The 14,635-nt window shown below is 38.4% G+C and overlaps 1 protein-coding gene across 1 annotated transcript in view; it reads right to left on the reverse strand.

The window, feature by feature from the left end:
- Window positions 1-14,635, reverse strand: part of LOC126375118 (dynein beta chain, ciliary-like) — a 48,045-nt gene that overhangs the window by 28,033 nt on the left and 5,377 nt on the right. Inside the window, exons 11-35 of the mRNA XM_050021959.1 lie at window positions 13,910-14,101; window positions 12,835-12,969; window positions 12,279-12,412; window positions 11,771-11,960; window positions 11,339-11,440; window positions 10,999-11,152; window positions 9,983-10,178; window positions 9,647-9,737; window positions 8,842-9,002; window positions 8,662-8,750; window positions 8,001-8,149; window positions 7,581-7,701; window positions 7,166-7,306; window positions 5,878-5,972; window positions 5,487-5,654; window positions 5,065-5,234; window positions 4,588-4,807; window positions 3,307-3,471; window positions 2,765-2,938; window positions 2,440-2,588; window positions 1,984-2,107; window positions 1,232-1,362; window positions 928-1,042; window positions 458-682; window positions 21-207 (exon numbers count right to left, since the gene is read on the reverse strand). Of these exons, the coding sequence (XP_049877916.1) occupies window positions 21-207; window positions 458-682; window positions 928-1,042; window positions 1,232-1,362; window positions 1,984-2,107; window positions 2,440-2,588; window positions 2,765-2,938; window positions 3,307-3,471; window positions 4,588-4,807; window positions 5,065-5,234; window positions 5,487-5,654; window positions 5,878-5,972; window positions 7,166-7,306; window positions 7,581-7,701; window positions 8,001-8,149; window positions 8,662-8,750; window positions 8,842-9,002; window positions 9,647-9,737; window positions 9,983-10,178; window positions 10,999-11,152; window positions 11,339-11,440; window positions 11,771-11,960; window positions 12,279-12,412; window positions 12,835-12,969; window positions 13,910-14,101 (3,778 nt within the window). The remainder of the gene's footprint in view (window positions 1-20; window positions 208-457; window positions 683-927; window positions 1,043-1,231; window positions 1,363-1,983; window positions 2,108-2,439; window positions 2,589-2,764; window positions 2,939-3,306; window positions 3,472-4,587; window positions 4,808-5,064; window positions 5,235-5,486; window positions 5,655-5,877; window positions 5,973-7,165; window positions 7,307-7,580; window positions 7,702-8,000; window positions 8,150-8,661; window positions 8,751-8,841; window positions 9,003-9,646; window positions 9,738-9,982; window positions 10,179-10,998; window positions 11,153-11,338; window positions 11,441-11,770; window positions 11,961-12,278; window positions 12,413-12,834; window positions 12,970-13,909; window positions 14,102-14,635) is intronic.

The raw sequence follows: 14,635 nt of genomic DNA on the forward strand, positions 1-14,635 counted from the left end.
AATACGGTAGAATAAGGTACCCAGCAGATCCGCCGACGACACGAAGTAGAAGCGAGGGTAAGCCAAACGTTTGGTCTCCAAGTAGTCGTTGAGCGCTTTCTCGCAGAGATTGAGATTCTTCATCAAATCCTCTAACTTCTCCAATAGACCGGGCTTATTTGTGGCTACGATCACATTAGGAGTCTGACCAATGTCTTTCAACAATTCCTAAACAGAAATATTATATTACGTTACTTATACAACCTGTGTTCCTTTTTTATAACCCCAACCACAGTGAACATCTACTCTGAAATTAGTATAATTCCTAACACCCAACGCAAAAGGTACGTACAAGTAATCACATATATGCGTCGAATAAGAATCGCTGTCAACTATCGTATTCTGTAAGAGTAAAAGATCAACTCAACCAACACAACACTGATTATCACATTTGTTCAAAACTGGTTTGTAACCTTACCTTGAAGGTCTTGTCAATGTAATCGAATCTCTTCGAGTCCTCCGGCAGCTGAGATCTGATATCATCAGATCCCACGAAGATGCTCTCCAAGTACTGCCATTTGCGCTGTACATCAAACCAGAGGGCACAAACCGCGTCTGCAGTGCCCAGCTTCTTCGCCCATTCGTTCACCTCAGTCTCATAGAATCCAACAAATTTGGACGACAACATATTTTGTACTTGATTCTGAAAGATGAGGGATCAGTCAACGCTTATATCTAAGCAGCATCCAGGATTATCCTAGATGAATTCTCGATTGGGTAATATCATCAGCCTTCAGTTAAGCTCTTCTCTCAGAAAAATGTTGTCGTACATAGATGTTTAAGATAAAGACCCGGTGTAACACCGGTTATTGAACCGAAAGATTTTCAATAGAAAAAAATACAAAAAATACTAACAGCTTATAATGTATCAAAATATGTAACTCTCACCTGGTTATCTTCTAACGTCTCTACCAACTCTTCACTAGCCTTTGGTAGTTTGACTCCGGTTCTGTCGTGGGGAACATACTCAAACTCCATGGCAGCCCAGGTTGCCTCCAACTCTCTATACGCAGAAGAACAAATGTCTTAGAAATTTCTACGTAAGTGCGTCCAGATTAAAGGGAAAAAGTCTATAATATGTCACAGAGCAAAAATCAAATAATACACAAAAACACATGCCCAAATGCATTTTTTGTTATTTAAGTATTTTAGATTTGCATGATGGCAATCACTACAAAGCCGAAAAATATACCTGAGTGTCTTCTCCATAGCGGCCTCCTTGACAGACTTGTCAACAATCGTCTTAACTTCTTCCTCATACTTGTGAAGATTCAGAGCCAACAAGTCAGCAAGAGTTGTATCATCATCGATAGCGAATTTCACCTGAAAATTTGTTTTATTACTCTACTATACTTAGAAACAAATATTTTACAAATGACAATATGTCTTACCTTATCATTAACAGCGTGATGACTATTTACACTAGATGACTATAACTTAATAAATATTTACAAAATGAATTCTGACAGTAAGAATGAATGATCAGATATCTTCTGCAGTGATCCTTGTTTCACTGGATGCAATTGTAGGCCTCGCTCTTTCATCTCTTGCGTAGAATACGATCTGTTCAGCTTTCGAAACTTACTTTCGCTAGCATGCCACTCGAAAGACCTTAATCTTCTATAATCGTGTAGCTGTAGGTACCTCTTATAGTTGGACCTTACTACGTTATTTGCGTCTCGCTGTTCTTTTTCCTGATCTTTACTTGTGAACTCTACGGTGGATGCTAGATCTTCTAAAGATTTGAAATCTGCTAAGATCTCTTCTAAAGATACACGAGATGACAGAGGATGGTTCGGTGAGTATGACTTGGACGTGACATGCCTTGTGTCGATGGACATGAGATGTACGTGAAGAGCCTTCTAAATAAACAGAAGACATACAACATGAAATATTTACAGATAAATAATGAATGATAAACTGTAAGTATTACAATATGCATACCTTGGTCGCCATCATCAATTCTAGCCAATGTCTGTCCTTGATAGCTGGATTCTGTAAATCAGTAACTGCTCGCAATGAAGTCATCAAATTCTTTATCGTTGACTCTATAGCCGGGTATGGCTCCCTGTTAAAGTAAAACCATAGTAATAAATAAATAAAAAATATTGTATAATGATGTTTCAAAATTTTACCTTCATAATTAAAACCTCTGCATGTCATTAATTAATTGTGATATAATTTAAGTTTTCAATGAAATCTTGTAGTTTATGCCTCATCACTGGTGCTCCGACCTGCATGGAAGCCGACCTGCGTAGTGTGCCTACTATTACGATTTTCTGAAACGTCGGTATATTTTGTCTTTCGCGTTTTGATATGGAATTTGAGAACTCTGGCTATTCTTTAATGTGCAATTTTGTCTATAATGTGCAATTTCGCTCAATTGAAGTGGCAACTCACCAAGATCTCATGTCTTTGTCGAGCTGCCTGAGGTCCTTAGTGAACCGCTTGCACTCTTGGTCCATGCCGTCTGCGTCGATCTTCTTCCACGGCGACTTCTTCCAGAACTCTATTGTGCCCATCACCAAATAGTAGTAGTCCCATAGAGTCTGAACATTACAAAATTATTTTACTATGACTGATACATCTATTCTGTCCTTCAGACTACCTTCAAAGAAATTGAGATTGTTAGTTTACTAAAAACTATTTTGTTAAAATATAATAAACATACACAATAAAAACCTAAAACCAGAATGATGAAATCACTGAAACATTGGTTACTAACCTTAATAAGTCTCAGTTCCCGCCTGCAAGCCTTCAGGTTCTTCTCATCCGGGGGCTGTATGTCGAACAAGCCGCACGACTTTTTGAGCGTTTCGAGTATACCCTCGAATTCCATCAGTTCGCGGTTCACCTTATCAATTTGTCTGTACGGCTCCTTGCACGATTCTAGGAACATCTGTGGGAGTTGCAACAATTTAATATTTTACTTTTTTAGACAGAGTTTATAAAAAGAACCGCGATGTTTGAAGATCGCGAGCCATACATTCAAAGGTTGTGGACTCGAATCATGTGTTCTTTTAACGCTTACGTTTCTCTGTTAGCTACCAACTTGTAATGGAACACATTTGAATATGGGGATCACATATTGAGTCTCAAATTCAAGTTTAAAACCACATTTTTATTCTTTTCAGGAAAATATCTAAACAACGCGGTGCTGGAAATTTACACAGCAAACACTGTGGAACAGTTGCGGTACCGGGCTTACAAATTAGGGTTCTGTCACGATCTTAAATTTAAAATTTAATTATTTTTTTCTTTTCTTACGTCTTTGAGCTTGAACTGCTCGCGGTACATGGTGAGGCGCAAGTTGATGAGCGCGACCCTCTTGGCGATAAGCGCGGCCTGCGCGGCCTGCAGCGGCGCCACATTGTTCTTCATCACCGTCGCCAGCTTCACCAGGTTGCGCCATTTCTCTGGCAGTACGTCCAACTACCAAACAATACATTTTAATAATTTCAAGAAAAAGATATGTTGTTATTGTTTCTTGTTATTTCTTTTTTTAAAGACCTTGTGAAATGAAGTGGATTTAAAAAAGTCTGTATAACCGACCTTCAACAAGTGTATCCTTGATATATTTTGGAATCATCATACATAAGGCCCAATTTCTGGAATTCACGGGTGTGCGCAAAAAAACTGGTAAAATGGGCACAAGGGCAATCAAGTTCGTATAAAAATAACGTGCACTTATTGGTCTACATCCTTACCAAAGTATACACGGAATGTTCGTGATCTTTGTTGTCCTTTTATGATCCAACGTAGGCAGAAAAAATGCAGATAATATTAAGTCAGTTTAATTTCCCTTAACATAAATATACTTAGGTATATACATTTTTTTCCTTACTAACTTTCGCAATAAAAACAGTCCATCAAATTGTTGACTGCCTTTTAAGCATGTCGTTTTTATTTTGATGAGGAATTATTTATTTATTTATTTATCTAATAATTACAACTATAAGTTACCATACAGGCATATGCCCAAGGCTTAGACACTTTTATAAATTAATATAAACTTTAATTATTACTCTAATATTTACAGTATACCCATATATACCTAGTTACTAAACTTATCAAATATCACATAAAATTTTAATTATAGCCTCTGCGAACCTCGCCAATGAACAATTGAACAGGTCTATTTCCTTAGCAACCTCATTTAATATATTTAGAGCGGTGATAACGGGATCTTGCCTCATTATATTAGTGCGACTCTTAGGTATATAAAAAAATACATTCCGCGGACCATGCCTCAGCCGTAGATTTGGGACCTGCAGCCCGATAGCTTGTTAGCTAATTAGGAGGTGTGGAGTAGAAACCACGGGGTTCCCATGGACTTTCGCATGAATCGTTTTTGTCACCTGAAGGCGATGGATTAGAGAAGGACTCACCTAAGCGAAAATGACCTCTGCATAGGTCACGATCGGATGGATCTTCCTGTACCTACTATAATCAGAATTGCTGATTAAACATGTGTACAATTTCACCACTTGGGAGATAGACACATGCAGACAGGCTATCAGTAAATAGAGAAACATGCCCAAAACGTACCTGATCATAGATCTCTTCAGGGAACTCGACGCCGTAATCCCTGAGGACCTCGATGATATCCCTGAGTGGCTCGAACATTTGGTCGGTGTTAGCGTCCATCTTGGCTCGCACTTCGTTCAGCACACCCATCACGCGCAAGAGTCCATCATAGTCGTCCTCTGCCAACTCTACTGAGAGCTCCTTCGTCGCATATGCGATGAACGTTTCAAGGTCATCCAAACTGGAAGCATCAGCTACACATAATTAACTGGAATGGTCTCTAGGGTTCTTTTTTGCAGAGATAGTGTGTTTACGCACTATCTGGTACAAATGCAAACTTACTTAAACCCTTAAGTTCAGGGTACTAAAATGTGTAATTACTTACAAGAATATTCTTCCGTAACCGTAATAACTTAAGATTTCATCGCCAGATCGCCACTCAACAAACAAGTGATGGTAAAAGACAAACATATAGAACAGAAGAAAACAAAGACGCACCTCTTATGAACATGATCCTTCAAGTTTTGTTTGTACAGGTTGCTCCACTTGCAAATTATATTCATGATGGCCTGGTTGAGCAACTTCAAGTCGAGCCGGAGCCAACCGTTGGCTAGATACGACGACGGCAACGCAGACACCTCGTCGTACATAGCGTTGTATTTGTCGATCTGTTCGAAGCGTTCATAGTTTATGTCACAACTCTTGACTAAAGTCTCTCTAGACTAGGTAGCAATTGACAGCGAGGTATCAACATACAATGTCTAGGTAATAAATGGACCTTTCATTAGTTGAAATTCGTTTCACTATTCCAGATAAAAAAAAAGTAAAAAAGAAAATGAGAGCGCATTTTGATCAATGGAGTTGAGAACTTAGGTACTCAGTTATAAGCTTTAAGATTGAAATTAAAAATGAAAGATCACCTCAACAGTATACTGATCGAGAGTGGGTTTTTGCTCTGGCGGCTCGGCGCCGTTTTCGAACTTATACTTGTCAAACTCCTCTGGTGAGATGTGACGGCCATATTTCAAGAAGTTGGTCAGGACCTCTTGGCGGTCCTCATGCCACAACGGAGCGAACTTCTCGTATTTCTACAACATTTTAATTTATAATTACAACAAAGTTATTTGTATTAATTAGAAAAAGCCTAAATGCGTAACATCTATGGACACTCACTTCTCTCAGAGACGGTGTGAAGTAAACACTTTATTACTGGTTGAAGTAAGACTCCAATTTTAAGAAGTCAGTGGTTTTGCAGATGCCAAATAATGACATAGAAGATTAACTAAATGAAAAAGAGAACAAGTCACTTACCGAAGTATAATTGACAACATCGTTAATGCTTTGCTCGATCCTTTTCAATATTTCGTGATACAAGTCTATCATGGCGTCTTCTTTCGCTATGTCATCTGTGATAAAAATAATTCGATTCGTACAAGGTTATTTATTACATTTCTACTTGTTTGTATAAAACTTACTTCAAAAGTCGATCACAGTGCAAGCATAAGAAACAATAAACACGTCAAGTTATTTGCTAAAAGGAATGTTATTTACCATGTTTTAACAAAAACAGCTGCAACCTCCCTGGGAATTTGACTTACCATACTACTGAAAAGATTTGCCAGTGTGTGTGGGATGTTTTCGTCTATTGCGCGTGATTTTACTGGTTGCATCACCATCTAGACTTATCTGGCATATGGTACTCTGATGATGTAACCTTTTTGGGGCACATCATCCTACCCGGCGCGATATACGTTATAATCATTTTCAAAAGATAGGTCGGATGACAGAGTGTCCATAGCGCCATGCGCCTGGCACAATGTGGTTTCCGATAACATTTCCCCTTTTATATTTTATACAGGGTGTTAGTGACATCGTAACGAATACTGAGGGGGATGATTCAGACCATGATTCTGAGTTGATATCAAGTGGAATTTCCCGTCGCAAAATTCATGATTTTTTTTTAGTTTCATAAATTATTTTCAATTCTATACTTTTGCGACGAAAAATTCCACTTGATATTAACTCAGAATAATCAGCTGTTTCATCCCCCTCAGTATTCGTTACGATGTCACTTACACCCCGCACAAGTACATACTGTACCCATACAAGTAGGTATGGGTGTTAGTGACACCGTAACGAATACTGAGGGGGATGATTCAGACCACGATTCTGAGTTGATATCAAGTGGAATTTTCCGTCGGAAAATTCATGATTTTTTTGTGTTTTTTTAAATTATTTTCCATTCCATACTTTTGCGACGGAAAATTCCACTTGATATCAACTCAGAATCATGGTCTGAATTATCCCTCAAAGTTTTCGTTACGATGTCACTAACACCCTGTATATTGTGATAAAGAGAAATGGAACAATACACATGATAAAGCATCTCCATCGGAGTTTATATTGAATCTCGTAATTACAGTACTATTTTCAGACAGGTCCATCAGAAGTATTAGATAAGAGTCTCAGAAAGTACGTCACTTCGGAAGTTCTTTCTTGAACTATAAAAGAGTCCTATGAAACGCTCAAACGTGTGACCTCTTTGATAAGACTAGGGTCTTATTAGGATAAGCCCCAAAGGAATACAATAAACAGAAACCTTCGTAAGAGGCGATGGGGACAATGGGGTCGATCCTGGGGAACAGTGTGGCCTGCAGGAACATGTCCTTCATCATCTCCTTCATCGTGTCGTACAGCCCGTCCGGCTCTTCCAAGTCCAGAGACGGCGCGAAGTAGATATCTGACACAAACGTAGCTTAAATTATCAACAAAATCTTTTTATAACTGATCAAATAAAACTTAAAGAATTATAAAAAAGTATGAACTTTTTAAACTAAACTTTTTGGATATGAATCCATCTTAAAACTTTAAACGAAGTGTGAACATTTGAACCTACATACGAAGTCCTAAGATTTATTTGACGAACCATATGGGAGATAAGCAGCTCAACGCGGTCAGTGTTTTTGATCGCTCCCAGTTTAGCATGAATGCAACTAAACTTAAAATATCCTCACCTGGGTCTCTTAACTCGGCTACTACTTCCATAAACGCTACATTTGGCCCGGATTCCAAATTAGTCTGCGCTTCGAACAGATTTAAACTTGTTTGAATCGCTTTCATCACTTGAGCGGACACCTGGAAAATACATGGAATATTACTGGGAGTGCTTTGGTACAAACTACATCTTAAAAAAGTATATAATAATCTTATTTAAAGTAAAATCTCTTCTACTCCGGGAACTTTGTTCAAAGAGTACAGTGTCAAAATCATATTTTTCTTCTTATTTCAGAAATAAGGTCCGTAATAGATCTAGCAAGTACTGTTTGAAGCAGTATCAAACATTCGTTTGCCCAACAAAACCGAAAATTAGTCTAAATAGTATTTTGAAATAAGAGAGCTGATCCCAAAAAATGGAAACAACAAAATGTTCTTACCAGTGAATCGACGTATTTCACGTACGCCGGCCATCGCTCCGCCCGGAAGGCCTCTATTTCCATCTCTTTCCTTTCCGCCTCAATATCTGCTAGCTCATCTGGATCCGTGATCACTTCCTCTTCCTCCGCTGGTGACTCCACCTCTTCACCTGTTATATTGAGTCAGTTTCAAGTACATACGCTATTTTAAAAACTGCTGCATACGGGCTTGCTACACGATGCTCTGCTGCGATTGATTAGACAACACTCAAGTCAATTTAGATTTAGTTTCCAAAATTCACCCAACCCGGAATAGAACCTAAAACGTCTTAGTGGTCAGAATCGCGAGCTACCACAGAATAAGATATTTACCAAAAATGAGAAAACATATTGTACCTTTATCATTTTATTTGGAAAATTCGATATTAACTCTTTATCAACATATTGTACCTTCATACAACCATTGGTCTAACGAGAGAAATATGGAAAAAAATGCTAGAGAATCCTTATAAACTCGAAACTTATCGTAATTCCAGAACATTAAGATCCCCATTCCAATGTGCCCAAATCTCGCAAGAGTCTATTTGAGCTGAACACCTATGCTTAAACGCGGCCCCTTTAATCTCCTCAGTGCATCATTCATTGACTTGTCTCAAAGATAATATAAATATGATCACGTTACCAGTATCCCTACGTGCCTGACGTTCAGCCTTCGCTTCTGCCTTGGCTTCTCTCTTCAGTCGGCGCGCCTCTCGCCGTTCGAACTTAATACTGAAAGAAAAGTCAATTGTTAATAAATATTTTTGCCATTTTTGGGACTTCTTTGTATACAATAAAAAATAAGATAATGTTAGTAGCATACTTTTCAGCTTCTTCCTTCAAGCGTTGCTTCTCTTCCTTCTCAAGCCGCTTTTGCTCGCGCAGTTCAATGATCTCCTGCATCTTGAGAGCTCGCGCCGCCTTCTCCTCATCGTCTAGAGTCGCTTCATCTACTTCTTCTAAGTCCTCCACATCTGACTCTTCCTAAATATCAAAGCGTCATAAATATTAGTACATTTTATTGATCTAGATTCTATATATTATACAATATACTGATAGATTTGATTGTCTGGAAGTAAAAACTGCCCTAGCTTCTACTAAATATCGTCGCTTATGTCGTGAACTGACGTGTCTACAAATTTTGGAGAAACAGATTTGAACATTTTACAATTTATTGTCAATAGGACACAATCACTTTAGCAAAAAAATCCAGATAAGTAAGTTAACAAAGTCAGCCACGATATACAGGGTATATAGGGTAGATCAAGGATCATCCTCATCATCAATTTAAGCGCCACGCTCTTGTCGGTGCAGCATTTTCCATTCCAGTTTATCAAAGGCCAATTCCTTGACTTCCTTATAAGACACGACGTTAACCTTCGAAAAACGTTCTTTTTCGTTGAAGGAAAGCTAGAAGGAAAGAGAGGAAGGGGAAGACCAAGAAGAGCTTACATGGAACAGATTAAAGAAAAGATCAAGGATACCCTTCGCAAATAGATAAAACTTTCAAGATATAAAATATAAATAATTCATGCTATACAGACATGTGCACATGTTAAAACCAGAACACTTTTCATAATCTCCAAGGGCCTATCTTCGAAAAGACATAAATTAGAAAAACACTATACCTCCTCTTCATCAATGATGTTAAAGAAGAGCTTGTAGTTTTCGACTAAAATGTCTCGGAACTCTGTATGGCAGTCAATTATTTTATCCCGTCTGGAAAATAGAAGAAAACGTCATCTTACTTCAACTGTAGTGAATTTGAATCTAGCATATAACTCGCACAACAGCAGGCGGAACAATCCATGCTTACCATAATATTATGAATACGAAACTTACTCTTCTGTTTGGGCCGATGTCGATGAAAATTGGCACACAGGTAGATCGAAACCCACGGACAGGCAAAGTACCTACATTCCAGTGACAGATTTATCTCACTGACTGAACAAGAGATATCTTACCGGTACACCAAGCGCGGGTGTCGGCCAGGCACGTCCAAGAGTTCCATTTTGTCCGGGTTGTCCTTGCGGTTGTGCAAAGGCTTGTCACCCCACGAGGCTATAGTGTTTAGTCCTATTCTCACATTATTTTGTGCCGCCAGTACCCGCTCTTGAAGCGTGTTGATCGCCGTGTAAACCTCATTCATCCAGTCAGTGACTGCAAATATAGAATAAAGAATTAAGTTTTGAACATTAAATTGTCTATGCTAAATTATTTTTGAGATTACTAATCTGACAATCAATGATTATCAAATATGATCCTAATTTTGGCTCCTGATCTCATAATGGTAATAAAATATACAAAATTTGTTATTGGCAAGAAAGCGCCCTTTGAATTTTGAAACAAGTTACTAACTTTTTAGCAAGATAAAAAATAAATCAAAATAAATGTATCAAAAAATTATCGTTGTCAAAAAACAATGACGTTTCAATATAAAAAATTCTGATAGTTCCACGAAAAATATTTTGAATTTAGAAGACAAATAAGAAGACAAATAATGCGGTTGTATACCATTTATTTTTGGTAATTTTTGCACAATATTATTGAAAATAAAACAATCATCAAAAACTGAGATTTAAATAAAATCAAAAACCTGCCGATATTTTATTGTTAAGCTTGTAGTCCACTAAAGATTTATATAATAAAAATTAAAAGGAACACTAGATGTGACTAAAGCTGGGTAGGCACTTGAGCGGAATCAGAACGGATGAAGCGTCAGGATTTCTAGCTTTCTTCGTCAGTACGAAACTATAAGACCGATTCCGATATTCTGCGCTAGTTGTCGACTGCACCGGCCGGCGTTCTATTGATAATGAAAAACGCAAAATTTTCGATACTTGTAATTTTCCCTATTCGTGAATCCCGACGCTTCGTACGTTACGTCCGCTCCGATTCCGCTCAGGCGGACAGCACGCGCAAGTTTAAGGAATTCTTTATCACTTAAAGCCGAGTCTATTCAGAGCGTCGAAGAACTTACAATCATCGTTCCAGGTGAACTCTTCAACGCCGCGACCGAGTAGCTGGTCGATCATGGAGATCTCCTTCTCGATGAGCGCCACCTCCGTCTCGTGGCTGCCTTCGCGGATCGCATTGTACCAGGCTATCGCTCGGTTCAGGCGGTTTAAATCATACTGCGAGAAAGGAAGTCGTTTTAAAGCTCCGATGTAAGTTGCGATGAGACTTACAGCTTAGTTCAACATGTACTTCCTAACTGTCTTTTAGCGTATTTGTCGGATATGTTCTAGATAAGCTATCAGACAGCTGTCAGGAAAGTGGTGTAACATTCTGTACAGTTCACCTTAGTGTTACATAAATACCTGCAGTTTCTCATTTCGAGCGTACAAATCCAGTCCGTCTTGAGGAATGCCTTGCTTGTCTAGATACTTCAGGTATCTGATCTCGCGCAGCAACATTACTAGCTGAAACAATAGGAATTAAAGGCTAAGGTCGTTAAAGTTTTAAGTCGTGTAAGAAGCGGGAGTTTGTATGAAGCAGTGTGGGTTGTGAGGTACATGACCAACCTCAGCAAACTTCCTCATTAACATGCCTTCCGAACCTCGAGTCATGACCTAACCAAACTAGGGATCAGATCACAAATGATTCGAACCCGAAACTTCTGCGTGAGCCCAATTGGATCACGGATACATTTAAAGTAGTAAGATCGAATGTCCTTTTAAAATCCAAAGCTGGTCTTATGAGGTTCATGTTCCCGGCACACGACATTTAGAAGTAGTATGAAGTATTCTCACCTCAGGACTGAAGTTATTCCTGACGAAGGGCGGTTCCCTATAAATGAGATTCTTGGCCAGATGTGTCTTGCAGATAGCGGGGACTGTTTGCGCCCACGCCTTGAACTGTTTGTCCTCTACTGCGTTCAGATACGTCAGCATCTCGTTGTGCTTCTGTTTCATATACACAGAATAATCCGAGTCTATAATCCTGTAAAAATAAGAATATTCTGCTAAAACTATGGTAAGATTTTGGATCGCAAAGTAAAATTGTTTGTATGGAGTTACCATACCCAAACAAACTCTTAAACGCTCCTTCAGATCTCTTGAAAGGCTCCAGCTTTCTTTTTTGATATTCCCTACTTGTCCAGACAAATGGGGAGCGCTGAGGGCTTTCACCCGTCTAGCAACAAGGTTGGCTACTAGGCCAAACACTTCCACCAACTGGCAATGGTGCAGCGTGGTGTCGTTGAAAGAATGAAAGGAGCCCTGTGCTTAGCTGGGGATCATATATGTTGCCATTACGTACGGGTCCTCAAACAAGATGAACTCCTCCATCGGTTGCTGGATCCTCTTCCGCAGCTTGTGGATCCACCAGATCATACCGGACACAGGAGGCAGGTACGAATCTACCATCGGCCGCTCTGGTCCTTTTGTTAGTTTCTATAAAATACAGATCTGCTTACAAACAAGCAACAATAATCTAAGTATGCACGTACATTTAAGAGCGGAGATGAGATGTGCAGGAGTATCTTAACCTGATAAAACCAGATTCGAAATTTGTACAATATGATTGGTTAATAGAGCGAGGGCATCGACTCTGCTTTTTGAGCGAAATTGGAAGGATCGTTATCAGACCATCGGCATTTACAAATTGGTATTGGTACCAAACAATTGACGACCTCAGTTCTCAAAAAATGGATACTCAAGAACCAAAATCTTGATAGCAGCTTTAGCGGAAACTCGATAAATCTAAGTTGGCTGAGCACGACCACCTAATTCTTCTGCCAATTCTTATAATCAATCTCTCACTGTCCTATGAAACTGATTGCATAATCGGACATTGAATGTTGAAATGCACCCACCGCCATCTCCTCGTCAAATATCTGCTTCACTGCATCTAGGTTTGCGTGCATCCAATCCACCATCTTTATCAGTTTCGGTTGTAACTCTTCTTTTATTATGGGTCGGTGAAACAAATCGCCAATGATTTGGAAGAACTGGAAAATCATGTCAATATTAAGGTGACAATTTGCACACATACCTTTTTTTAAAGTCTCATGTCATAGAAAATTGTAATTAACATAACATAAGCTTGTGATTCTATCCCGCCTGGGGTAGTCAGAGGTAGATCCATTGCAAGATGAACTAAGTACCTCACCGAGCTTTCTGTTACACCAACGTGATAGGTGGCGAGCCGTATCGCCATCTATTATGGTCGAGTCAAATGTGTATGTAATAGTGATGTACCGGATCGTTAAAAATGTATATCCGCGGATACGGATCTGAATACGGATATTTAGTGTAAAGATCCGCGGATACGGATACGGATCTTTATTTTCTTATTCGATATTATTCGATTGATGCCGGCGGGCGCGAAAAAAAGATTTAGTTTTAGTTTTTTCATTGTCATAAAAAAATGTTATAATTTGCTAATATTGACCTCATTAACATTATAAAAAAAGATTTAGTTATTTCATTGTTATAAAAGTGATATTTTATCTTGCTTTAATTATAAAGATCTATCTGATCTATCTAAATGTTTGCAATATAAAGGTGCCAAATATTTGATTTTAAGAAATAAAAACAATCTGAATGGAATTTTATAGTTTTTTATTTAATAATTCTACTTAATCACCTGAAAAAGATCCGTAAAAGATCCGCGTGAAAAGTAACGGACACGGATACGGATACGGATTTTTCTTTTATCTCGGATATCCGCGGATACGGATATTCGGGACATCACTAATATGTAATAAAGAGTTGCGCTTTACAGTTTCTACATGGACCTAATAAATATGTAATATAAAGAAATAGATGTTTAGATTATGTTGACAAAGCAAAAATCGGAATGTATTTGTATAATCCTATAGCATTAACGTTATTTAATAACAGCTACTTACTATAATTTTAGTGAAACCTTTTCAAGCGTCAAATTACCTTAAAAATATGCTCCAAGTTGTGACATTCGTCGAATCCTTGTGAAAACAGCGACGCGAGGTGATTGTCGACGTCCTCCAGAACCTTCATGTGCGCCTTGTAGTCCGCCAAGAACGAGTCGTCCTCTGGATCAGCCGGGTCGTACGAGATATTGCCCAGTTGGTTGTATATCAACGAATATTCCTCCAATACCTGTTGATATTTACTGAGTTTATATAAAGGAGCTTGGAGATATGGTACGTAGAACTTTTGAACGAGGTTCCAACAACATAGATAACTAAGTGTATGAGACACACCTAGTAGTTTGCCATCTATGGTCACTCATATCTCTAGCGCGAGCATACTAACACGCCTCAACGTTTGGGATCTTATTATTTAACATGTAATTCCTAAGAAATACAGCTCATACAAATATTTATGTGGGGTTTTATTGTAATTAAACAGCGCTCCCTACAATACTCCTTACAGCTCCCTACAGTTCTCCTTAGGCGTCTTTTTTACAAGCCAGATTTTTTGCATCTTGCTGCCTTATCTCACAGCCATTATTAAACGTTTCTTCATATCTCACTGATATTTATAATCCAACGACAGTTTATAATGGCCGTACATAGTTACCACCAACGGTTAGTTAGGTACTAGTTAATTTAACGGCATCGTAAAAGGATTATCATATTATATTATATATACATATATAATTATATATATAATTTAAAACGTAATAATATA

Source organism: Pectinophora gossypiella, chromosome 18 (genome assembly GCF_024362695.1).
Source record: "Pectinophora gossypiella chromosome 18, ilPecGoss1.1, whole genome shotgun sequence".
Taxonomy (NCBI): Eukaryota; Metazoa; Arthropoda; class Insecta; order Lepidoptera; family Gelechiidae; genus Pectinophora; species Pectinophora gossypiella.